The 24,258-nt window shown below is 42.1% G+C and overlaps 2 protein-coding genes across 2 annotated transcripts in view; both read right to left on the bottom strand.

The window, feature by feature from the left end:
* abtb2b (ankyrin repeat and BTB (POZ) domain containing 2b) overlaps positions 1 to 5,464 on the bottom strand; it is a 40,620-nt gene extending 35,156 nt beyond the window's left edge. Inside the window, exon 1 of the mRNA XM_026310785.2 lies at positions 4,143 to 5,464. Within this exon, the coding sequence (XP_026166570.1) occupies positions 4,143 to 5,034 (892 nt within the window). The 5' untranslated portion in view covers positions 5,035 to 5,464. The remainder of the gene's footprint in view (positions 1 to 4,142) is intronic.
* Positions 5,465 to 9,515: 4,051 nt separating this feature from the next.
* Positions 9,516 to 24,258, bottom strand: part of b4galnt4a (beta-1,4-N-acetyl-galactosaminyl transferase 4a) — a 130,341-nt gene continuing 115,598 nt past the window's right edge. Inside the window, exons 9-20 of the mRNA XM_026310793.1 lie at positions 18,400 to 18,466; positions 15,959 to 16,123; positions 15,536 to 15,645; positions 14,824 to 14,924; positions 14,516 to 14,589; positions 12,908 to 14,423; positions 12,077 to 12,456; positions 11,733 to 11,886; positions 11,571 to 11,643; positions 10,681 to 10,834; positions 10,285 to 10,411; positions 9,516 to 9,964 (exon numbers count right to left, since the gene is read on the bottom strand). Coding sequence (XP_026166578.1) covers positions 9,850 to 9,964; positions 10,285 to 10,411; positions 10,681 to 10,834; positions 11,571 to 11,643; positions 11,733 to 11,886; positions 12,077 to 12,456; positions 12,908 to 14,423; positions 14,516 to 14,589; positions 14,824 to 14,924; positions 15,536 to 15,645; positions 15,959 to 16,123; positions 18,400 to 18,466 — 3,036 coding nt within the window. The 3' untranslated portion in view covers positions 9,516 to 9,849. The remainder of the gene's footprint in view (positions 9,965 to 10,284; positions 10,412 to 10,680; positions 10,835 to 11,570; positions 11,644 to 11,732; positions 11,887 to 12,076; positions 12,457 to 12,907; positions 14,424 to 14,515; positions 14,590 to 14,823; positions 14,925 to 15,535; positions 15,646 to 15,958; positions 16,124 to 18,399; positions 18,467 to 24,258) is intronic.

Raw genomic sequence — 24,258 nt, 5'->3', positions numbered from 1 at the left:
TGCATTCTTGTATACTTGTCCTATGAGAAACACCTATCTTTACTAGCATGACTACCTCAGACCTTTTACATATCACTTTTGACACCCATCACTAAGATTTCTGTATTATTATGACACAGCCAGATGACTGCAGGTACTGCTGACATTGCTACTATCCAGGCAATGAACTAAACTATCTGGTCCAAGATTCCAGTCATCTTCCTTCATTAGTTACTGAGCCTGAAACCCCCCCAACTCAATTTGCAGAAAACACTAGACTAGAGGACGACAGCCAGGGCTCTGTGGTAATGCATCTGACACAGTGCCTGCACATTTTAAAATATAAACAAGCCAAATAAGCCCAATAGCAAGTGTAAATCTCCAATTCAATTTAGACAGAAAAAAAGACTCCAAGAATATGTTTAGAAAGACTAAATCAAGATGCTCAAATGATTTCAAGTCCCTATTTTGTGTTTTAATTTGTGCTCCTTGCCTTTTCCTTTGAAACTGTCATTCTTGTCTTGCTTTGCTTCGTCCTTATTCGTGCTCTACTATAAACTGTTTTGAAGCATGACTCATGTTTCTGTAATCTAGTAGGAGGGGCGTGGCTGCAGGATAAAAAATGACTGTGAAGCGATAAGACAGGCTACACACAGGAAAGTATCAAATCTGTTATTATCTGTTAGGTTATTTTCTTAGATTCTTTTTTTATTCTCTCATGCTAAATGACCTGTGTCACAAAATGTCAAATCAGCTGGAGGCTCCTGACTTTCTGTCACTGGTTTTGGCATAACCAGACAAATATCTGTTGTGTCATATCTGTGAAATAATTACTCACAAGTTTCCAAGAACAGTTTATACCTACACAAGTGCATTTAAGTACTCACAGATGACCACAATGAAACACATGTGCACACCAGCAGTCTAATAGGTCAGTGTTTTCACAGCTGGGACCAGACAAGAAGCCAGTGAAAACAGTTACATAGACCATCAGTGTGTGTGTCTGTGTGTAGCCTGAGGTGGTACATGGACCCAATACGTACCACTTTTACACAAAAACATAAACTGCAGTAGGAATAACCCTTATTATCCACTAAAGCCTAAAGCTATATGACTTATGATCTTAACTATACACACACTGATCTGTTGACACTGCTCACAAGTTTAGCCTAAATTCATCGGTACAGTTGTTCGGGCCAAATGCAGGCTTGTCCTTAATGCCCGGGCAAATCTGCAGCATGCCTAACACACAAGCATGAACTTAATTCTATTTCACCATAATATTAATGTCCTGATACGATTTCCAAAACTGCATTTGATACTGCTCCAGATTTGTGGAGCAGGGAGTGTATTTTGAGAGTGCTGGTTTCCCCATCTGTGTGACCACAGTGCTGGGCTGATCTCCCTTCAACTTTCTGCCCACTGTTCCCACGCCTCTTTCTGGGCTAAATACATATTTGGGGAAATACTGAGCAGCAAATCATATACCCTGCTCTCTCAGTGCACTCAAAGCCCATTACTCACAGACTGTTTTTTACTACCTTTACAGCTGGAGCAGAAAACCTGAACTTTACTTTTGTGTTACTTTTGGACCAAATCTAAGTATTTCTATCCAGGTAAAGGTTGTTGAACATGAATGCTCTCTTTCAGCTAATCCATGCCACTGCAAAGCTAGAACGGAGCTGCTAAGAGAGGTAAAAGCCATGATCAAATACTGGACTCTCTAGTCACTGGTTTCGTTCTAACTATTGGACTACTGTTACAAATTCTTAGGTGGGAAACAGATGAAGACAACTGCAAAATGTGCCACAAAAACTCAGATGGGGCTGCACTTTAAAAAGCCAGTCCTGATGATCAATGATTTCAGAACCACTTCCACTGTCCATTAGTAAAGCTACTACTCTGCACTTTAAAATACCCCATAGTACTCTCAATACAAATTATACAAGCAAGAGCTTGCAAATGCCATTTCCTTGTGAGGAGAAATTAATGACAAATGGATTCTTCTCTATAGTGGTACTGTGCAGTGAATCCAACCAGTGTTGTGGAGTAGACTAAATAGGTTCCAGGGTCTGTGTGTACGTGAATGTGCTGGTATGAGCGCACGCATAAGTAATGAATAAGATCCTGGCACATCTCAGCCGAGTTCCTCTAATGCACTCCCTGTAGGCCAGAAGAAATAAACAGATAAAGATAAAGCGGATCTGAATGCGCTGGCAAAGAAAAGAGAGAGCCAAGAGTGAGCAGGATAGGGCAGAAGGAGAGGAGAGAGGGAGAGAGAGGGAGTTTTCAGAATTGTTATTGGAGCCGTAGAACTCATTTCTGACTTAAAGAGTTCCAGATGTGGGCCAGCCCCTGAGAAAGAGAGCAACTCAAAGAAACAGAGAAATCAAAAGGGAGGGAGGACTATTTATCAGACGGTGCCCTTCTATTTGATCAGTAACCCACCCTGCTATTCTGAATCTGGTTGAGAGTGGAAAAATTGATCTTTGCTTTTGTGTACACTGACTGGTTGTAGGGGCTGTGCTGGTCATGGGAACTCCAAAAGGGAAAGGAGGTTGAAAACCAGGTTTAGGGTGTTGGGTGTCAGGTGGTAGAGGAATATGTGGCTTACATGGCCCAGTCTTGGGCCTATAAAAAGCTAGGGTGGTCAAAACATTCGTATGTTGTTATTGCACACGCACGCGCACGCTCACACACACACACGCACACGGCTGTGCTCTTATTCTACCTTGACCCCAATTCTAACCTTAAGCCTAAAATCAAGCCCTTTAAAAGCATGTTAGAAAGTGATGACTCCAACTCTAGCCAGGTAACAATGGTTTTTAGCATTTGCATCCTTACACTGAGTGCACATATGATGAAAGCAGTGGCTGCTGCACAGACTACAACTGTGAGGTATCAGTGAATGAATGTGTGGAGGTTCTGTGAGCTAAGTGCTGATTGAGCTCAGGCCATTATGAAGATGGCAGCAGTAACCTTTCATCACATGCATGCCATGCTTGAACGGAAAGGTGCATTTGCATGACATCATCTTAACTAGACTTAGAGTGAGCCATTTAATCTCATCCTGAGTAATTATCTCTCCCCTCTCTCTCTCTCTGTTGTGCACGTGCGTGTGCTCATGTGCCCAGCTTCCAAAGCATTTGTTTTTGCTCCCTCTGAGTTGGACTAAGCTGCACGATCACACAACAAAAGGCTATTGTGTGGCAGTAAAAAGCTCTGCCTCAGGGAGCTGGTAGTGGGCCACAAACAAAGGCTGGTTACATTGTCCCAACACAAGCTCATGAATCAACTCAACACTAGCCTGCCAAAACAGCCAAAGAAAGAGCGCTATGAATTTACTAGGGTTTGATAAAAGAGGGAAGAGGATGAGAGTTGACTGAGGAAAATGCAAGGGTGCAGGAAACATGCACACAGGGAGCAGGATGCACAGTTGGTACACAAAGGGTCGAGAGATGTAGGATATGTGGAAAGGGCGGTGGGTATGGGGAAGGGGATGTGTCCAACAAGTGGAGAGTGTGATGAGGAACTGGAAGAAGGTGCAAATTTTAAAAGGAGTGCAGCCAACACAGCAGGAGGAGGAGGAGAGGTGAAGTCAGAGTAAACAGAGAGCTGTGTCAACAGACGAGCCTCCTGCCTGGGCTCTAAAGGCCCTCTGCGCCCCAAATCATAACAGCAGACAAAAGAGTGACATGTGAGGACTCAATCTGGCAGCTGATACATGAGAGTGAAATAGTTTAAATCAATTGTGGCTGTTCAACACAGAGCCCAGCAGTAATTTCTCCTCATGTGACCTTGGTCAGAGAGAAAATGCTTTCTTTGTTTGTATCTGATGCCTCTGCACTCTTATTTTCCTATTCTGACAGGTCAAATTAACAACAAATCCATCAAGTGCTCACACACAGCTCCTATTATATCCAGCAGCAGGGCACATTTCACCTTTTCCACACATGGGCACTGTGAGGGAGTGGAAAGTGGTCAGCAGCACTCTTTAAGGAGAGTGTGTGACAGGGAAAAATTGTCTGAAATGAATTATGATACCACCTTCTAGTCAGAAAAACAAACTGAAAACTGCAAATGGCATCAATTTACATACAAACCACCACACATTTTGTTTTTCTCAGTGCACTGAAATGGACTTGAAAATACATTTCTCCTACCATTGGCGTTCTTCCCGCAGATCAGGTGCTCGTAGTGCTGCAGGACTCCCCACAGCTCCGCGTCATTGTTCACCACACCTTCCAGACTCTCTGCACTCACTGGGGCGCATCCTGACCCCGAATCCGGCCCCGAATGACCCCTCTCAGCCATCAGTACCCGAGCTCCTATCTCCTCCACCAGAGCCTCCATGCATGCAGTCAGGCATATAGCAGCGTACTCGTGGATGCGCACGGAGATGCGGGTGTCCACCATCCAGCGGAAGAAGCGTCCCACGGAGAAGGACAGGCCACAGCGGGCGGATTTGCCCTTCCTGAGCAGCTCGCCGGCGCTCATGCTGTACATGGATATAGCCTTGACCGTAGCACAGACGCAGTGGTCGGCCAAGGCCCAGCTGAGCACCAGCCTCATGGCGCTTTGCACCTCAAAGCGAGTACAGCGGCAGTGCATGACGCTGAGCCGCTGAGCCTCTCTGGAGATGCGGATCAGAGCCCTGCGGAGGAGCGTGGACAGCCGCCTCACGGCCTCCGGAGAGAACACAGGTGTAGCTCCCCCCTTAACGCTCCCACCTGCGGCCACTTTGCGCAGTAGCTTGGTCACCTCCTCTTCGGTCCAGGGGAACTCCTCCAGATCAGGTAAGCGGGGGCATTTGGAGAAAATGTCCTCGGGGTCTTCGGGGAGAACAGTGTTGACCGTGTCCCAGCTGTTGTTCCTGCTGTTCATGGAGCCGGAGTAGTACCACCAGTTGCCCCGTTGAGGGGCTGTCATGAAGGCCTGGGAGTTTGACTTGGAGGAAGACAGGCTGAGAGATTTGCAGGAGTCCCCCGCTCCGTAGCCAGAGTCCAGCGTCAGGTCCTCCAGAGTTTTCATGTGGACATTGCTTAAACCGGCCATTATTGGGACGCGGCTTTTGCGAAACTCGCCAGCGGTTTACCTGAACGTTAATGAAGCAGGCGTCGAAACTCCCCGCCGAGCTGGACGAACTGGTTACACAGCGCAGCACTTGTCAGACATGCTGCCGGGAGAGTGCAGCGCCTGCACACGCAGATACAATCTTCCTGTCGACGGAGTACTTCACCGAAAGCACCCGGTTGTGTTGTTAACAAACGGGGCACCGGTCTCACCTTTCCCCCGGGCAGCGCAGGGATTCAAACTTTCCTCCGATTTCCACAGTCTCTAAAAAGACGACGAAAGGTGGTGTCTGCCTATGAATGCAGCCAGACACGAGGTCCCACAAAAAAAAAAAAACAAGTCACACGCAGCCGCTCGACCCACCGACACTGGCTCGTTTCCGTAAACAACCGTGGAAAAGTTGGGGTCTACCTCGCCGCTGTCTCTCCCGGCGCACAGGCAGGAGCGGTCCACCGGAGAGACTCAGTTGCAGATGTGTGAGAGGAGGCTCTGCAGATGAATGACAGCACGGAAGCAGCCGGAGCACCAATCAGGAGAGGGCCGACTTTTCGCCAACCAATCAAGACCGACTCCTTTCTGAGTTTGGGAAAAGAAGTAAACTTTGTTTAGGCTGAAATAAGCGTCAAACTAATTCCCTTAACACTTGTGGCCTCCTTAAGGCTGCATTTGCTTTCATGCTCGAGGTAGTTCACATATTTACTTCAAACGTATTTACACCATTGTTCACAATCTTTATGGTTATTATTATATTCCTCATTATTTAACTATTGATGTGTTCCACTCACTAATGCAAATCAGAATAAACCCTGGCTGCATGTTATGTAGAGCCAAAATGCAGACTCTAGTTATCTCATCATGTTGACTCAGGGAGACTGATGGCCTTCTTTATACACATTAGTTAATCTCTCACCTGCAGCCTGTAACAGACACTGAACCTGTAAATCCCCTGGTAATTGTCTAAGAGGTGGAGTAGTATTTACTTTAACTTGATGAAGCACGTTGTTTTCACTGAAAGCTTATTTTAAAAGCCTATTTGGGATTGCAAGGAAGACTGAAGTGTTGTAACAACCTGCATATAGGACATATAAAATATCTCTTTCTTCACTCTTTCCTTTCTTTATCACCTAAAACTTGTTTTAATAATATACTTCCATGGTTTGAACCCAATCTTTTACTTTGCCCCTATTCAATACTAGTCAGGCAGAAATAAGGTCAAAAAAGTGGTAGCTCATACTTTTAAAAACAAAGTTGTGCTTATGAAACTAGTGGTTTAACATGCATGATGTGAAATAAGCCAAACGTGGTGAGGAGGCCAGTGCCTACCTGCTTCTCATCACAGACAGGTAGGGTGTGTCTCCACTAGGACAGAGTCCAATACTATTACATAGTGCATTTTCGACAGATCACATACTCTCCCCACCTTTTACAGTGCAACATAAGGTAAAAGTGGCTGTAATGAATGTTTTCCTGCTCATATACAAATCTTTAAGTTAGGGAACATACAGTATGTTGTCTGGACTTGAAGTGTGACTTGAAACCACACATACACATCAAAGTTTATGAATTAGTCAGGAAAACTAAAAAGGGAGTCCAACCATTCAGTCCAGTAAACATCACTAGTTTTGTTTTGTTAGTCAAAGCTAGCTCTAAATGAGATCACCATGGGTTTGTGTTTGCCTCATCCAGACCTCATGTAGCTGTGTTGTGGACAGGCTGTACCCCACTGTCTCTTTCTGTGCGTACATGCTCAGGGCAGAGATCAAGCCAGCCCACGACCCACAGCACAGTGACACAGAGGAGAGCAACAAAACAAAACAAAAAACTCTGCAAATTATTTAGTGTGGTCTGAAAACATGTCAGCTCTGTTGGAGTTCAACACATTAGTTTTACAATGTTTGCTTTCTTTCTCTGCATTGGTCATGAAACAATGGTTGTAATATTAGATTAGCTTAATTCATAATGGCCAACTGAATAGTGATGTCAGTCTCAGTAAAAGCCGAGGTCTGCAGAGGGTTTTAACAAGGTATTATATTTACCCTTAATCTGTAGCTAGTAATACAAGTCCATTCAAGCCTGTTTAGATCTTGACAAAATGTACTTCAGGTTTCTGAATGAATACTATATTATATAATACTAAAATGGCTCAAGACACAGGTTTGACAGAGGAGGTTTAGAGTCATTCACTTCTTTTATGTTACACAGTTTTAGAAATGTTTTAATAATCATCTGAACTTGATGAAAACTGATGCTCTGACCAAAAGGTTTTCTCATGTCATGTAGCTGATATGAGCATAATGAGCTACTTATATGTGGTGAAGACCAGCTCAATTGCATAAAGGAAGTGATCCAAGGCACCATGGAAATGGATGTACATGTGGGAGGGGGATTTTTAAATCTAACAATATTTTTAATGTCAGTACAGTGTCTCTTTGCCTACTCCGAATCAACTCATCCCCTGAAGCAAATTAAGATTTATTTTTTTCATTTTTATTTTTTTTCAAGCCTGTCAGCCCCTAGTTCTGTGTTGGTACAGTACGTGTGTCCGTGTGGGTAGAGCACCACTGTGTGGTCAGATAGTGAAGGATGTTTTTATCTATAGTTGTAGTTGATATTACTTTCAGCAATCACACTAATAAAAGTTTACAAATAAAAAGAAATTTGAAAAATGATGTGAATGTATGCATAAAATTTTATTTGCAAAAAAAAAAAAAACAACAAACAAAATAAAAGTACAGTACATTCTTAAAACCTTTTCTCTACAAAACAATTTCACAGAAATTACCTTGGAATGTATATTCCTATTTTAAATTTTTATGGTTCTTATATATATAGTCTTATATTTAATGTGTTTCTTTTGTTCTTTAAATAGTCCCATGTCAGCATTAAATGACGTACAGTATAGACCGTTTCCTGTAGAGGCATAGAAAGCATCTTGGAGGCGTTTTGACAATCACATAGTCAATAACAGATCAATACCTCTCATCCATATATATATATATATATGTCCACTCTTAAGCCCTCCAGCCACTTCCCGTCACAATAAGTCCCATTTGCATAAACAGAGGCATTAGGAACCTGGCCTACAGCCAAACTAATGGGAGCAGGTGGGATCCTACTGGTCTGCAGCTGCCAGTGAGTCTCCATCCCACCTCCTGTTCCCTGTCAGTAGTCATCTGTTTCATCTTTGTCTATGTCACAAATGGGGAAACTGGCTTTGAGGGTAATATAACAAAAACACTGTGTCTGTGTCTATAATGCATTTAAGAGAACCATATTTCTTTCTTTTACAGGGTATCTGAATTTACAGTGACATTATAGCCAGTTGATAAATAATGTTAAATGTCTGCCCCATACTGCCATGATGGTAGTTTAAAAACTGCCTGCAGCCAAACCCTGATAAAGGCACACATTTGTGAAACGGCCATGCCTTGCATCTTGTATCTGATGAACTGGTCTCTCTCCTGCTGGAATTTACACAAGCTTAAAATTAGTGTGTTTTTGACAGCTAATCACTCTCTGTCTCTGTGGGATTTTAATATGAGAGATAAAAGTTTTAATACCCCAAATCCAGTATTTGCAATGCAGTACCCAGCTCAGAAAACACTTAAAACAGCGATGTGACACAGTTAAATCAAATGTCAGAAAGCTGTTGTAGCACACAGCTCTCCTCCTGTTAGTTTTATGTTCCAGTTGATAATGAGGAGGAGACGTAGGAGAAAGGAGTTTAAAGGTGTAAACGGTTCACAAATTCAGTGTTGTATAACACAAAATAGCACCCCAAATATTAGTGCATCAATACTCTTTTTAAAATAACTAACGGCAGAACCAACTTCAGTTAATGAAACTAAATGAAAATAAATAAGGCCATAACCAATATGACCAATATTGTGGGTGTAATATGTAAAACTGATATTAAAACACAGCAGCAGGGCCATACATCATAATGTTTCAAACACTCAAATTAGTTGAAGATGAAAGTATTTCAAAATGAGATGACCAAAAAGAGATGTCAAACTGATACATCTGTCAGTATCTATTTGGAAAAGGGCTTCTTCTGATTAGAAAACTTTGAATCACAATATCAGATATCAGGAAAACCTCAGCACCTTGATCATACTGATTAATGATATCCAATAGGTAGTAATTGATGTATTTAGAAATAGTGTTTACCAATAACAGTTTCTCTACTTGAGCTACGCCACCATGTCTGAATCTATCTATAACATGTTGACACACATTCTATTAGGCTCCCACACGAGAGCGTGTTAGAAAAAAGGGTCTTAGGTTGTCTTCACATCTCCTTGTTAGAAAAAGGTGCTTCCTGTCATCATAAGCGGCAACACACACACACACTTATATATATATATATATATATATATATATATATATATATATATATATACCCACACACATACTCATACACACCTACACAACCACACAAAAACAGCTGTCAGAAAACAGTCCATCTGAAAACATTGCACCAAAAAAAGGATGGAGAGAAGGAGAACAAAAGTACCTCTCTTCTCTCTGTACAGCAGTTCAGTCAGTGAGGCAAAGTGATGACTCAGGTCTGTCTGTCTGGGTAAGCAGCTTGCTTACAGAGTTCAGATGTGGACTCCATTTCTTCATACAGGCAAGCATACAAGAGGGGCTGATGGTGAAACAGAGGTGTGCCCGGGAAGGAGCCTGTTTAAGAAAAGGCAGAGTTCAGGCAGTGAGCGAGCCCCTACAGGTCTCTCTCTCACAGTGGATCTGCAGGTAGGCTTTAGGATCCTCTCTTCCGACCATCTGGGAGCGCTATCCCTTAGGAGTTTTCTTGTTTTGGGCATTCCACATACCTCGTTTGGAGTGGTAGTAGTGAAAAAAGTTCCTTAAACGTAATCGCTCTACTTCCAAACCATTCTGCAGCACCCTAGAGGGAGGGAAGGTAGCAAAAATTATACTCAATTCACTCTTGTTATTTTTCGGGGTGGAAGCAACAGTTCTGATGACAGCTGTCACTGTTTGTGGTGGTAAAAGATGAAATTTTAAAGGACAGGAAGTCCCGCACTGAATGAACCTCTAAGACACTGACAGCCTCAGTAAACATTAGGGAGTCTGCAGTAATCATCATGCATTATCACTGAGTTGAGTAAATATCTTCTAATATCTTTTCTTTTAATATCAATATCTTCTAATAGCTTCTAACAACATTTGCTGCAGGGTAACTGTATTGGTTTGATTTTGGGTTACCTGTCCAGCAGCTCCCAGTCCTCTCCACCCCAGCGGTCTTTGAATTCCTCTGTGTTCATCCCTCCAATCTTATCAAAATCAGACTTGTAGATTCCAAAGAGTCCAAAGCCATTTACCTCCCAATAACCTGCAAAGAGCAAAAACAATGTTAAAAAGAACTGAGTCAATTGCATGCTGTTGCATCATCACTGAGGATGATAAGTCTTGATGCTAGTGTGTTTGTTATGCATGTAAAATGAAAAACCTGTATTTTGAATTCAAAGTAGCTGTCTGTAACTGGGGAAGGAGTCTGAGTGATTAGACAAACTATACTACTCTTTGAGTGTGGTTATTCCTGTATGAGCACAGACATGTGACTGTGTGCCTGCAGTGTGTTTGTGTTTATTTGTGTGTTACCATCAGGCTCCTGTGGTGAACTGCCACAGCTGAGTCTCATGACAATGGGTGCAAAAGCAAGGCGTCCCTCCACACAGTGCTTCCTGATGCTTTCCAAGATGTTGAGAGGGAAATGGATGTGCAGATCACATAGAAACACGATGCTGTGACTATCCTGCAAGAGGTCGGACAAACAGCAATATACTCATTCATTTACTCTAAAGAGTCCATAATTCTATCCCGTATCTGGGAAAAAGAAAAGTCTGTGAATGAGTCTGTGTGACAGCTGTGTGTGAGCTGGTGCAAATTTGTGTGTATGCAGGGGCATGTTCACGTCTAATAGGGGATTTTAGGATTAAAGAGAGTGGAGAAGACTACGCTCAGTATCAGCAACTTGTCTCTTACTCTGAGAGCCCAGAGGTCATTCAGACATGAGTGACAGCCCTGCCATCCCACTGTGACAGCACTGACACTCAACTGACGGATCAACGTCTGTCCAAATTCCTAGCTGGTCCACGCCCCTGTGGGTGGGTGTGTCTGCGTGCGTGATAGAGAGACAGCCAGAAAGAGGCATGAGGGCACACAAAACAACCAATGAAAGGGAGTGGATGTGACAGCTATGGCATACATATGACAGTGGAAATGCAGCTAACTGTCTAAGACATTCCCTGTCATCCACAGCTGAGCTCTGTGGGAGAGGGCCACAGGGAGCAGGGAAGAAGCCTTGAAGATAAGGGCAAGATCCACACCCGTGACAGAATAGACTAGCAATGATGTATTCACTATGCAGAGGTGTTCTTTCTGTCTGTCCATCAGTCAGTAAAGGTCATATGGTCTGAGTGGAGTGTGAATGGTTGACCTTCAGTGAGTGGCTTTTCCTGCCAGCTCACCTATAAGTTTGTTTCTCTAACCTCAATAGTGTCCACGCCGATCTGCAGTCCTGCTGAGCGCTCAAAGTTCCCTTCTCTACGAAGATACTCATATCTGTCAAAACACAAGTATTCATACAAATCAAACTGAAGCCTTAAAACAGTGTGAAATGTATTAGATCTTACTGATTGTGCCACACACACCTTGGAACACCGCTCTCTCTAAGCGCTTGCTCTACATCCATGTCTTCACTCTCAAAGTCGACAATGATGATGCTGAAATAGTCATCCTTTGTCTGACGATGAAGGTTCTCCATGTCAGAGATAAACTGCTGAACCCAGCGAGCCTGGTTCTTCACTGTGGGGCAATAAGAACAAAGGCAACATAGATAGAAACGAACGACTTTTCTGAACTTTTTTATTGTAAATTATATGTAAATTTGTTGCACATATTCAATTTCTCTGGATGAGGAGAAAACAATGCACAAACAATATTTGTTTAACAAATGTTGCTACACAGATTACTCAATTAAACAACTCTAACTGACCTGGCACCACAAAATGCACCATGACATCTCTCCTCCACTGCAGCATTACTGGTTGGCAGAGCAGTGGCTTGGCATAGGCAGTGCTCCATGGGGTTGCTCCGAGCCGGGAGGGGGATCTGGTAGAGGGAGGTGGTGTCTGGGTGGTGAGGCTGGACGTGGCAGCGGAGGGGGCCGAAGCCGGTGCCGAGGCTGGGGCAGAGTCGGTGTTCTCTAGACTTTCCTCTCCTTGCCTGCCACGGTGGAGCAGCAGGTAGATGTATTCCGACAGACGCACCACGCTACGGCCTCTCTCCATTAGCTCCAGCTCCACCAGGTAACGGTTCCCTCTCGCAGAGTCTCGCCGCTTCTCAACGTTGATGATTCGCAGCAGAGTGTAGATACTGGGGCACCAACAGAGAAAGGAAAACACAGACAGATTGCACATGCTCTGCAATTTAGTATGAAAAAAGGGGAAAGCTGCACACATTAAACACCATTTCTTATATAATTCTCACATATTTAATTAATTATTGTTTTACCACTTCAAAAATGTTGCTCTTCATTATCTGTGGTGCTGTAAAACCAGGATGGATGGACAAAAATAAAAGCGAAGGAAAGTTAATGGCTAGGGCCATGCGACTTGACACAAATAATATGAGGATTTGTAATGAAATGGTAATGAGCACATAGAGTTCTGCTAACATGAAGTCAAAGCACCAGGGCATGACCAATACATTCTCAGTTCAATTACTCTTTGTTTTACATAATGGTTAACATAAGTAACATAAGGTTGCAGGGAACCATAAGCCCTTGTTGTATCACATTACTCCACTCTGTCTCCTTCATCCTTACCCTCCATTGCGTTCGTTGAGTTTCTCCATGTACTGCGCTAACACGTCCACCACCTCACTCTCTGCCAGCTGGAGGTTACCAGACACATTGCAGCGCAGGTCATTCCAGTCAGAGCGCAGAAGCTCAAAGTCCATTGGGTTGACCGAGAAGGTCCTCTGCCAGTTGATGCTCTCCTCTGCCCAACCTGGCCGAGCCTCGATCTCCTCATAGCTGTAGTCCGACATCTCACCCTCCTCTGGTTCTGGCTCAGGATCGGGGTCAGGATTGGAGCGGTTTGGATCATGGTCGAGCTCTGCAGCATTGGCATCAGTGTCTGGCTGCTGCTGGGACTCTGTGATCTCTGAGGTTCTGAGGTAAGAGGTGACCCGTGATTGACCTTGGAGAGTGTTTTCTGTAGAGTTTAACCTTTGTGGGGTAACTGGAGATGGAGGGGGGTCTGTCTGATGAGCTAGTGGGGTCAGCAGTCCTTTTCCAGGTAGATCAGCTGGGACAGCAGACTTTAAGTCCCGACGCTCCCCTTTCCTCCTGCTTTTCTCTGGTTGTTTTGCTACTGCTGCCCTCCTGGCAGACCTCTGTACACTTTCATTCTGTATATTGATGCTCCCATTGTATGGTGATATCTTACCTGCTTTTGTGGGAGGGTTGGGCCAGAGCTGAGGGGCACTAACAAAGGTCCTATCTCCAGTTACCCCTCCGCCAGCATGTCCTTTGGCACCCAGGTTAACCAACCTTGTAGTCTTCCCAGTCTGATACAAAAAGACTCCTGGGAAGACTTCTCTAGGGTGGCGAGAAGCCCTCTCCTCCCTCCTCTCTCGACGCTGCTCCCTCTCCCACTCCTTCTCCTTCTCCTTCTCCTTAATAGGCCGAGGTCTGGTGATGTAGATCTTGTTCTTCTCCTTCTTCTCTTTCTTGTTTCCAGCCAGCTTGTTGTTGTTGTATGGGTTGTTGCTATGGGCAGAATTGCTGAGGATCTGTTTGGCACGGTTGGCAAGGGCAGAGAGGGAAGACTTTTGGGGGAAAAGGAGCGAAGACTTGCTCAATTTAGGCAGCACCTCAGCTCCTTTTTCTCTTCCTCCTTTCTTGACAGGACCTAGCTCTGCCGGACCAGTGTGAATCCAGGTCAAGGAGCGACCCTGGACCACACTGTCGATATCTGACTCAAGTATTCTGGGTGGATGGTCTTCAAGTCCCTTCCTGCCGCCCTGATTCATGTTTCCTCTTGTATGATCTCGTCCCCATTCTCTGTCCAGATCCCTACCCATCTGCTCATTTCTGCGAGGGAAGTGTCTCCTTTCTCTCTGGTGTACATTCCTGACGGCTGCCCCCTCCTCCTCCTCTACATCGGTGTCCTCCTCCTCCCCTCCTCTGTCAGCTGGTGTGGGTCCTGGCTTCGAGTGCTGGTGGGAGGCGTTGGAGGTGTGGCTGGTCTGGCTTGGATGAAAGGTCCTGGGCGACTGCGTACCAACGATCTCTGCCTCATCATCTGCTTCTACTACCTCCTCTTCCTCTAGGAAATCTGACGACAAACACAAAGTCGACTGGGTGTAAATTTTTGTATATACATGTGTCTGTGTGCATGCAGGAGTGTGTTTGTTCATTATTAGTTACCATCTGGGTTGGGGAAGAAGAACGGCCTGTCATCTTCCTCCTCATCCATCTTCATATATTTGTAGAACCCAAACCTGGAAGCCAGAGCATGAGGCAACACACACACACAGAGCCATGAGAATTAACAGGAGGTTGAAGTTTCAATGTGCCTCACAGCATAATAAACTTAAAGAGTAAAAGGCTGCATGAATCACTGTCACCAAAATTCACAATGACTTGAACAGTTATTCTGCATAATCATATATACAAGACAGTGACAAATGGGCCCTTTGCTCTGTAGTAAGAGATAAAAGCAATAACGTCCTCACTTCTCCAAGTAGATAGGGGACTCTCTGTAGAAACACTTATTCTCTCGCTCCATGTGGGTGAGACGTGTGAAGTCATTGGGGTAGACAAAAGACAGATAGACCTGAAGAAAAGTACAATGTCAATCCAAAATGAAATCAGCCCAGAAAGCATAAAGGATGATAAAAAAGTTCATTCTCATTTAGCTTTAATATATTAGGAATAGAATAACACCAGTGTTTCATTAAAATCAGCCATTTATTTAAATGTCAAAATGAAAACAGATTTGCTCTGTTTTTTAAAGAGCTCTCACTGCTAGCTCATTGCTTGTCTCTGGAGCTGCTGCAGTAATACATGTTGTCCTAAAGAGGGGAGCAGCGCTCAACAGTAGGTGGCATTTGCTTCCCTTATGTGTTTTGATAAAAAAGAAGGGATGCACTCATAATGTGCAAACCAACGTGGACTTAGCTTCTCTGCTCCTTTGTTGTCTGACCAGCTGATGTGAATATTACACTGACTAAGTAAGGGACTATTTTATAGCAGGATAAAAGACTACTGCCATAATTGAGTGCACTTAGGATGAGCCCATAGGGATCATTTTAGCTCTAACTGCGATTTAAAACACATGCTGTCTCACACAAACAGACACAGACAAAACATCATTATAAAAACATCAAGATTTGAGTGCCAGGTTTTTTAATGACCCAGAAGGAAGGTGATGTGAAGGTGACTTACAAACTGCAGGCCCTGGTATCTAGCGATTGGAAAATCTTTGACTACATAGGTTGGAGAGTAGAGACAAGCTGGAAGAACGTTTTCCAGGTGGGACGGGTCAATCATAGGTGCTGAGAAGAGAGACAGAGAGAAAAATATATATATATTTGAGATCATTAACAAAGAAATGTGTATATGAAATTCTCATATTAACATACTTAAAGAGACAGAAAGCTGTAAGATGATCAGGAAAATGACATAAACAAGGAGTAAAACACAAAAATAGGAAACAGATAAGTCAGATGAAATGAATTCAGCTCAACTGACAGCCAAACAGACTAGGAACCAGTCAGTCAATCTGTCAGTCACAGAACATGACAATTCAGAAAAACAGGATGAGGACAGAAAAAGGGGACTGCCTAAAATGATGACTGGAAAATTTACTGCTGTAGAAGGTGTCCCTGGGGTCTGGCTTCAGCATATCCGCCCCGTGCTGCCTAATGCTGCCTTCTTCCAGACCCTGGGGCTGAGATTCCACTGGGAGACGGATGTGACTGGCCAAGGTTTGAGGGATATGGTCCACACTGTTCATCTTCAGATTAGACTCATCTGGAAAATGCAGAGGCAGGGAGACATAGAGTGTGTCAGGGATTGTGTAGAAGAGGCAAAGACATACAGTAGAATGATTATTTCATTCATTCATTGCTTTGATTGTCACATTATCACATGGACACATTTAATGTTAGCTGTTACAAGGAAAATATTATGCACAGAAATCGGAATTTGAGAAGACAAAAAGACAAAAGAGACGCAGAGCGGAAGGAAGTCCAGAAAGAAAATGGGAATGAGGGGAGCAGGGAAAAAAGGTGAAGTGAGAGAATAAAAAACAAAACAAAACAAAACCAGAACAGAGCAGGGTCATAATTATACCAATCGATAACAGAGAACGGGGAGAGAGCATGTGTGATTAATGGCATGTCAGGAGCAAGGCCTGATGGGAGAAATGCTTCATAATTAACAGAGTGGTCAGCATGATTTTTATCCTCCAGAGGTTGGTGCATGTTGGTGCAGGAACCTGTGTGTGTGCATGTTTGTGTTCACATGTCACCCAGATGAAGCCATTTTTTAAAAAATTATTCTGGTCCCCCCACTCGGAAAAAACAGAACTGAACACTTTCCCTTTCTTTTGATTCCAATTGCATCATGTTATGCGCATGATGCAGATGGGGTATCATAAATAATACAGCATTTATTTCTGTACTGTGAAAAGTAACTCATCCACATGGTAATATTATATAAACACAGCTACTGTTTATTGTTTTGTGTTAATTTAACTGCTGGTTCATGTCTGTTGTAAAAGAATACATGCATGTGTTTGTGATGTGTAAATTCATTAACAGCGCTTTTACGTGTAGTTTCACTGAGTCTAACAAGAAAGTGTTATAACTCCAATTAAAAGATGCTTAAACTCATGAGAAATTAGACTGTAGCAATAATGAACCATCTTCCAAATATTATGTAATGCAGTATGACCTATTATACTGATATAATAAAGGATCATTTAATTTGTCAAAAACAAAAGCACACAGTCAAACTGTATTGACCACAACGATGAATGTTGAGAAAAGTAATTTGGATGAGAAACCAAATTCTGAAAATGCCAAATGCCAAACTAAAATATATGAATTATTTAGTGCTTATTTTGGGTTTTCTATGACCAATCACAGAAGCTCCATTACTATAAAACCTGCCAAAGGACAAACCAATCTGAGCTCACATTTTTCCCAGTGAAGATCCTTTAACATCCTCTGCTGTCCTGACTTTTGGATTTTCACTTAACCACTGAGCCATGCTACTGTCAAGGTGGTCTCCAAATGTGGAAATCTGGTGTTAAGATGACAGGATCTTTTTTTTTACATCCCTTTCTCAAATAAAGATATTTTTTTCCAAGTGGCTCCGATTGCATTAAGGCAAAACTGCACTTGCTCCCATTCAGCTTTACCTAACAGGCTAACAAGGTTTGCTCGCAGTGTTTCATAGCTACGTTAGATCCAGCTTTCCTCTTCAGTTCAGTTTCTAGGACTACCACTGTGGCAGTAAGGCATTTCATCCCTGCCCAGCAGCTTGTGGGTTCCCCCTCTCTGGGAGAGAGCCCAGTCTGCCCTACATTACTTGTGTAAGCATAAAACATGCCCAAGGGTTACTAACAGACTCCTGAAGCATCATTTGCAAGCACCAGCAATCATGCACTCTAAATTCAAAATGTGTATGGATGGCTACAATTCTGTGAAAGACGAGCTATTGAGGGTTGTAGTTTGGCCTTAAGATCAATGCATCGAACTGAGAAATTATCAGCTGAAGATACGCAGTTAACTGAAAGCCAATCAAAGACCTGATTAAACAAAACAGCAAAGAGGAGAAGTGAACAAATGCGTTTGCTTTGTCAGATAGGAACGAATATCAAATATGCTCCACAATGAGAAAGTGTAGAGACCCAGAGAGGGTAGGAGCATCTATTAGATTCAGTATCAACAAAATGTTGATTTAAAGTCTTTATCAAGACTTTAACAAATGTTAGTTTGACAAGACAGAAACACATCTTGGTTTAAAATGGCTGATGCTGTGACATTAAACTGCCGATCAATACCAGACTAGACTATTGAAGCTGTTTTTATAGCATCATCTGCTTTGTCTATTTGGCAAGCATTCAGCCAAACAAAAAGACAATATTTTTTTCTCATTAAAGAGTCCCATGCGCATCATAGAAAGGAATATCCAAACACTTTTAATGTTTCAAAATTCAACATGAAATTGGTTGTATTTCCAAGACAAGATGGCAGAAAAGCATTCCAAGCAATGCATCAGCAGGGCAGACTGGTTCTTACCTGTGTACATGGAGATATAAGCTGAGTCTATCACTTCATATTTCAGACCAGGGAGGAATGGACGCCACTGTGTGTGGAAGCAGAAGAGAAAGCACTGAGTAAAAAGAGAAAACAAAATGTCAACATGTGGAAAGTGGATTATAGGGTGTGCAGAAAATATCCATCACTGTTGGCAGGCTAAAGTGTGCCACTCTGTGTTACTGATCTTAGCAACATCACAGGATGCTGGGTTTTTGTATAAAGACACTTAACCAGAGATAAAAAAAGAAACAGAAAAAAGAAAACTGTGGCACATGAAACAAGACATGTGAAACTGCAAGGGGCAAAGAAAAAAGGGAGAAATGAGCAAACAGGTGAAAATAGAGAAAATAGAATGTTAACAAAGCGAGAAACACAGCCGTAAGGGATAAGACGGTGACAAGGAGGTGTAAAAAAGGAAGATGTAGTAATGACCTGAAAACACAGAGAAGCATGGCGGGAGAAATAAAGAGAGAGAGTGGGAAAGAGAGAGAGAGAGACAGGCTACAATTCTTTTAAATAGATTTCACAATTACCACGTCACTTCTGGTTATCCAGAATATAATCACAGGAGACAGGTCATTTTCCAACCCTCAGGTTGTGAATACAAATATAAACACCCTCCGTAGACTCATGCAAATGCCTCCACATGTATATGCAAACCAAATAAACACACACACACACACACACACACACACACACACACACACACACACACACACACACACACACAGAGTTACTATTTTAGATTTTGTTGAAGTTCACATTTTGTCATTCATGCACTAATAAGCACACCAATTGCTGGCATGTAAAAGACATTTACTGTACGCCACTTTTTCACACCCATGCTGACACACTGACACAGAAGCGCATATATCCACATAAGTGCACGTATAAAGGAACAACAAACAAGGACACAGGGCAGCAACATGCTGAGCAGCAGCAGGGAGCAGCCCAGCAGGCCACCCAAAGCTTCAGCATTGTCTCATTATTTCAGTGTGATTGTCCTCAAGGTCAAGTCAGAAGGCTGTCAGAGCCCGACTCAAGGAAGGACAAACAACATGCAGTAAGTCAGACCTTTGTAAACCAAAGTTTTGATTTACACAGCTAAGACTAAAATTAAAAGTTAGAATAAAGAAAATCTACACATTCGATGTTGTATTAGTACTCAAATGTACTAATGCAACCTCAGTAGTTTTAGTGATGCATGAATGAGTCAAAATCTATTTTAAAGATCTACTGCATTCATTGTGCTTCCAAGTGCACAATGTACAGGTGGAGGGAGAAGGACAAACAGGTGGGTGGTACATTCAAATGAGGCAACACAAAGTCATTTGTTGCTATTTTGGTGGGAAAATATACTGTGTAGAGAATAGACACCTCAGAACCACATCTGTTAGCAGCAAAAGCCACCCCAATACACAGCGCAAATCCACAGAAATGACAGGATAACACTTACAATGTAAATAAACTGCTTCAATAAATCACTCTCTAGCCAGCAGATGTGTAAATAATTAATGTTCTGCATGTATCTGTAAATGAGTATGAGTGATTTTTACAGCATCTGTTCTCCACAACTATTTTATACTGTATGTGGAAAAACTCCTGCTCAAATAAAATGTATTATGGTGAAAATGTTGTCGCATCACATTTTATTGCATGATGTAACCATTTAAAGTGAGAAAATCTAAATAAAATATAGAGCAATAGAGTGATGCAGTCACATAAACAGCTTCATCAACATTTTGTATTATTTATATAACATGCCGTCATTGTACAAGTTAAGTAAAAACCTACACAGATCATGATCTGTCGTGACAATAATATGATTTCCTGGGGAAACTTAAATTGTTGCTGTCATGCATCGCTGTCTGGAACATCTGTTTCAGAGCAATGAGAACAGTGACGTGACCGGCTAAGAGTGAACGTATTAGTCACCATACCCTCAGATTTTTATTCCACCTCATTCAGCCCTTTTGCACTTTGCTGCTGCACCTACATGAACCAAAATAGCAAGTCTGCTGGGAGACACCCACATAGTCTGTGCACCCAAGACTGTGTGCTTGTCATTGTGTTAGTGCAGTTCAAATAGGGCCCAAAATAATTCAACCATCATGAATTTTACAAAGACAAACTTTGTCTTGACATTGGAAGGAATATATCTTTTTCTAAACAATTTCATCACATGCCACAATGTTCTCCTGGAGTTTTCTTAACAACAGCTATTTTGTTTCAGTAATGGGCTGTATATACAGCTGTATATACAGAATATTTTCTGCAAAGAACTGCAACTCCAGATGGCAAAATGGTTTTTCAGGGGTAAGGTGCAAGCGAAGCATGTTTTTTGCTACATTTCAAATAAGAGTCAATGACAGCTGATAATTTGAGTTGTGGTTTCTAGTTTGTTTCAGCTGCATGTGTGCCTGTAGGCACAGAGAGGGTCATCCTTTTCAAGGCTCACAAGTGTTGTCACATCAGCCTTAAGAGCCCCAAAAAACACACACAAACATACAGTAAAAACCCTTAAAATACAGCATGACCACACGTGGCCTACTGTAATTTACAGTTTTGCAGTTTTACAGTTTTCAGGAATTTCTCCTGTTCATGGTCTGGCCCCACATATTCTCTAATTAATTCTTCCAAGGGAGGTATTGGCCTGGTGTGTAACGAGAGGTGTGTTTGTGTCTGCACTTTATACGTGCATGTGTTCACTGTATTGGAGTGGGTGTGCACTCTATGTGAGTGGGTGCATCTTCTGTGAAATAGTGTTGACACAGAGCAGCAGGAAGAAGTAGAGGGCTGCTCGCTGTCCCCACAAGTTCAACAGACAGGAAAGAAAATCGATATCCAAGGGAAAAATAATAAAAAAGTACCAATTGCAAAGCAAAATGGCAATAGACAGCCAGCAGTGTTGTTTCATCACGTTTCATCATGCCCAGACCACCCAGTGACATATGAGAGTTTGATATTGTTTCAATCAGCTGGCCAAAAACGAGTGTTACACCAGTTTACAGTGTGTGGTTTGAATCCTGCTGTAGTGACACACATACAACATTCATTTTAGCGTAATACACACACATGCAGGCAGGTTGCCTCCGTTTCCATCAGGCACAGGTTATTTTTCTCTCGATGATCAGGAGTTTATTGCTTCGGAAAGAGCTGACTGCTGTTGTCTTTGTTTCTTTCAATTCAATCAGCTGCTCCAAAGCCTGAGGCACTGTGGATCACTATGGATATGTAGTTGTTTTGTTAGTGTGAGACACATAATATTGTGACATAATGGAACTATCTGACCTTTACTAGTTTATGTAAATTTCAATTCAGATTTAAGAAATAGAAACACTTCTGTTGAGTGGTGTCATAGTCCTGCCTTGAATATACTAGAAAATACATGTTTTTTTTCTCAATATCTTCTCTACCTTCTCTACCTTTTTTGGTAATCACTGGCTCCTTTCACCCCAACACTCCAACACTGTATCTCCTAATAAATCATTAATTATATGAAGATACAATGAAGGTAAATACAACAGGAATAACAACATTAAAGATATTCCCTTGAATCAGATAACTGGACAAATGTTGTATAGCTTTTGTTCACTAGAGGACAGAGGGGTCCACTGTGTGAATTCTATCTGTTTTCTCTTTCTTTCTCTTTCTCTTACTCACACACAACTGGCTTTAGGCCCAACTGGTGTGTGGTACATAAAGCAAAGGCAGTGATAAAGGCAGTGGACAGCAGAACATGACAGATGCTCACAAGTCTGATGACACTAGCTCGAGGGGGAAAAGGGCACAGAGAGACTGGGACTACACTATTACTATTACTTATTAATTTATTTAACTGTTATGTATACATGATAGGGTGGATAAGCTTGCATGGTTACTGCAATCACTACTTGAGCCCCATTTCCAAATGTTGGGGACTAAGCAACATTTAAGAATATGACTGGATGGTCAGTATTTTTCTTACTGCAAAGAAATCCAGCAAAAGTCCAAATCAATGAATTTTTCCTCCTAATAAATATTGTACCATGAAGGCAGCTTCAGATTGAGTCAGTCCTGGAACACTGTCCTGCAGCTGTTAATTCTCACCAAAAGTGTTCAGTTGATGGCTGAAACTAAACCCTGCCAAATGTACTATTTACTATTTTTTCAGTTACATTTGCTAAAAAATAAAACAGCCGGATCTGTTTTAGAAAATGATAGTACCTTGGCTTCAACTCCACTGACCTTTAAAAATGGCTTTAAAATGTACATCTTCTGTAGTAATGAATAAGCTGAGCACCAAACACAGGGTAGGGTTGTTGAGAACTACTGAGATATGTTATATTGCAGTGATGTTTTTGGTCTTTAAATGAGATTCACTGACAATAAGAAATATATAAAATACACCTTATCCTTTAAACATAATATTACCTAAAATGATCCAAGACTCCTGATCTTAAAAGTGCTAGATTGTGGGTAGAAAAGAAAACCTTACTGCAGGAAGGCTTGTTCATTAGTCTTCATATGTCTGTTGTTTACTGCTCAGGATTAGGATTCAATTGTGAAGAGAAGATGGAGAAGGAGAAGAGAGAAGAAATAAGACAGAGAGACACAGGATGGAGAAAGAAAAAGTGGTAAGTGGACTCCAGTGGGCCCAGGAGATAAACATCTCTCAAATCCCAAAATGGTTTTAGGGTTTCAAGCTGAGAGTTTAACACACACAGCTTATTTTTTATTATATAAAAAACATGAATTAATCCCTCTAAAGTACACAATGTCACTGGCACTGAACACTGAGAGATCTTACAGTCAACGTACCAAATAATCACAGGACACTTATTGGTACTGAGGGAGTGAACTGAACAGTTTTCACTATTACAGTCATGTTGCTTTATATAATGTCTGTGATCACTCATTTTGAATTTGACTGAAAGGTAAAATGCAGCCCAAGTGTCCTCACAGACCTGTTCTTTTTTTCCTGCAGCCAGACAACTGTTACACTGCTACAGAAGTGGTGACTTCATTGAAAATGACACTCTAAAAATTATGTTGTTTTGTTGTGGTAAAAGAAGCAAAAGTGAGAAACTAATGAAAGCAGACATTAAGTGCCTTTGACTGTCAGTTTTTCAGTCTAGTAGCTTGGTTATGTTGATGTGAGAATGGCACTTTTTCTCTTTGGTTATTTACAAAGAAGTCTTTATACGTAGCAATATACTGCCCTAACACCTGCTCCAAAGAGCAGACTATTTGCAGATGTGCTAAACATGTTGCATGTGCTGTTTTAGTAGCTACATTTTTGCTTAAAAAAATCAAAGGAACAGGAAAATATGCATATTGACTTTCATCCTAAGAGCCTTTCCAAAAACCAAAACAAGGCAGCCTTAATGTGATGTGTATGCAGTGGTAAAAGTCATATAAGTCAGTTAAAGACCTGGCTAGGTCCATTTGTTGATGGGATTCAGTGAATGTTATGGCAGGTTTTGGTAGGAAGAGAAACAAAGTGTGAATTTTAACATTGCCAGTAATGGAAAGTCTGTACTGCAGTGCTATGGTGCTGCCTACTGACAGGCTCCAGGCAGCAGAGCATCAAGGAGAGACTCCTGACAAGCTCTGAACAGATACCTCCTCAACAGACCATGGAACACACAAAGGACTGCTTTTGATGGTTTGATGATACTGTTGTAGAATCATCATACAATGAGATTTGAAAAGGATAAAGATATAAGCTGAAAAAGCACCTAACTGGAAAAAAGCTAACCAAAAACTACTGCATGGAAAAAATGACATAAGGCGCTTGCCTGGTTATGTTCTTATTTAAATTGACAAGTAAAAAGAACTAAACACTTCAGCGCTAGA

Source organism: Mastacembelus armatus, chromosome 6 (assembly GCF_900324485.2).
Source record: "Mastacembelus armatus chromosome 6, fMasArm1.2, whole genome shotgun sequence".
NCBI lineage: Eukaryota > Metazoa > Chordata > Actinopteri > Synbranchiformes > Mastacembelidae > Mastacembelus > Mastacembelus armatus.
The sequence above is the reverse complement of the archived record's forward strand: the minus strand, read 5'-3'. Positions and strand labels throughout refer to the sequence as shown.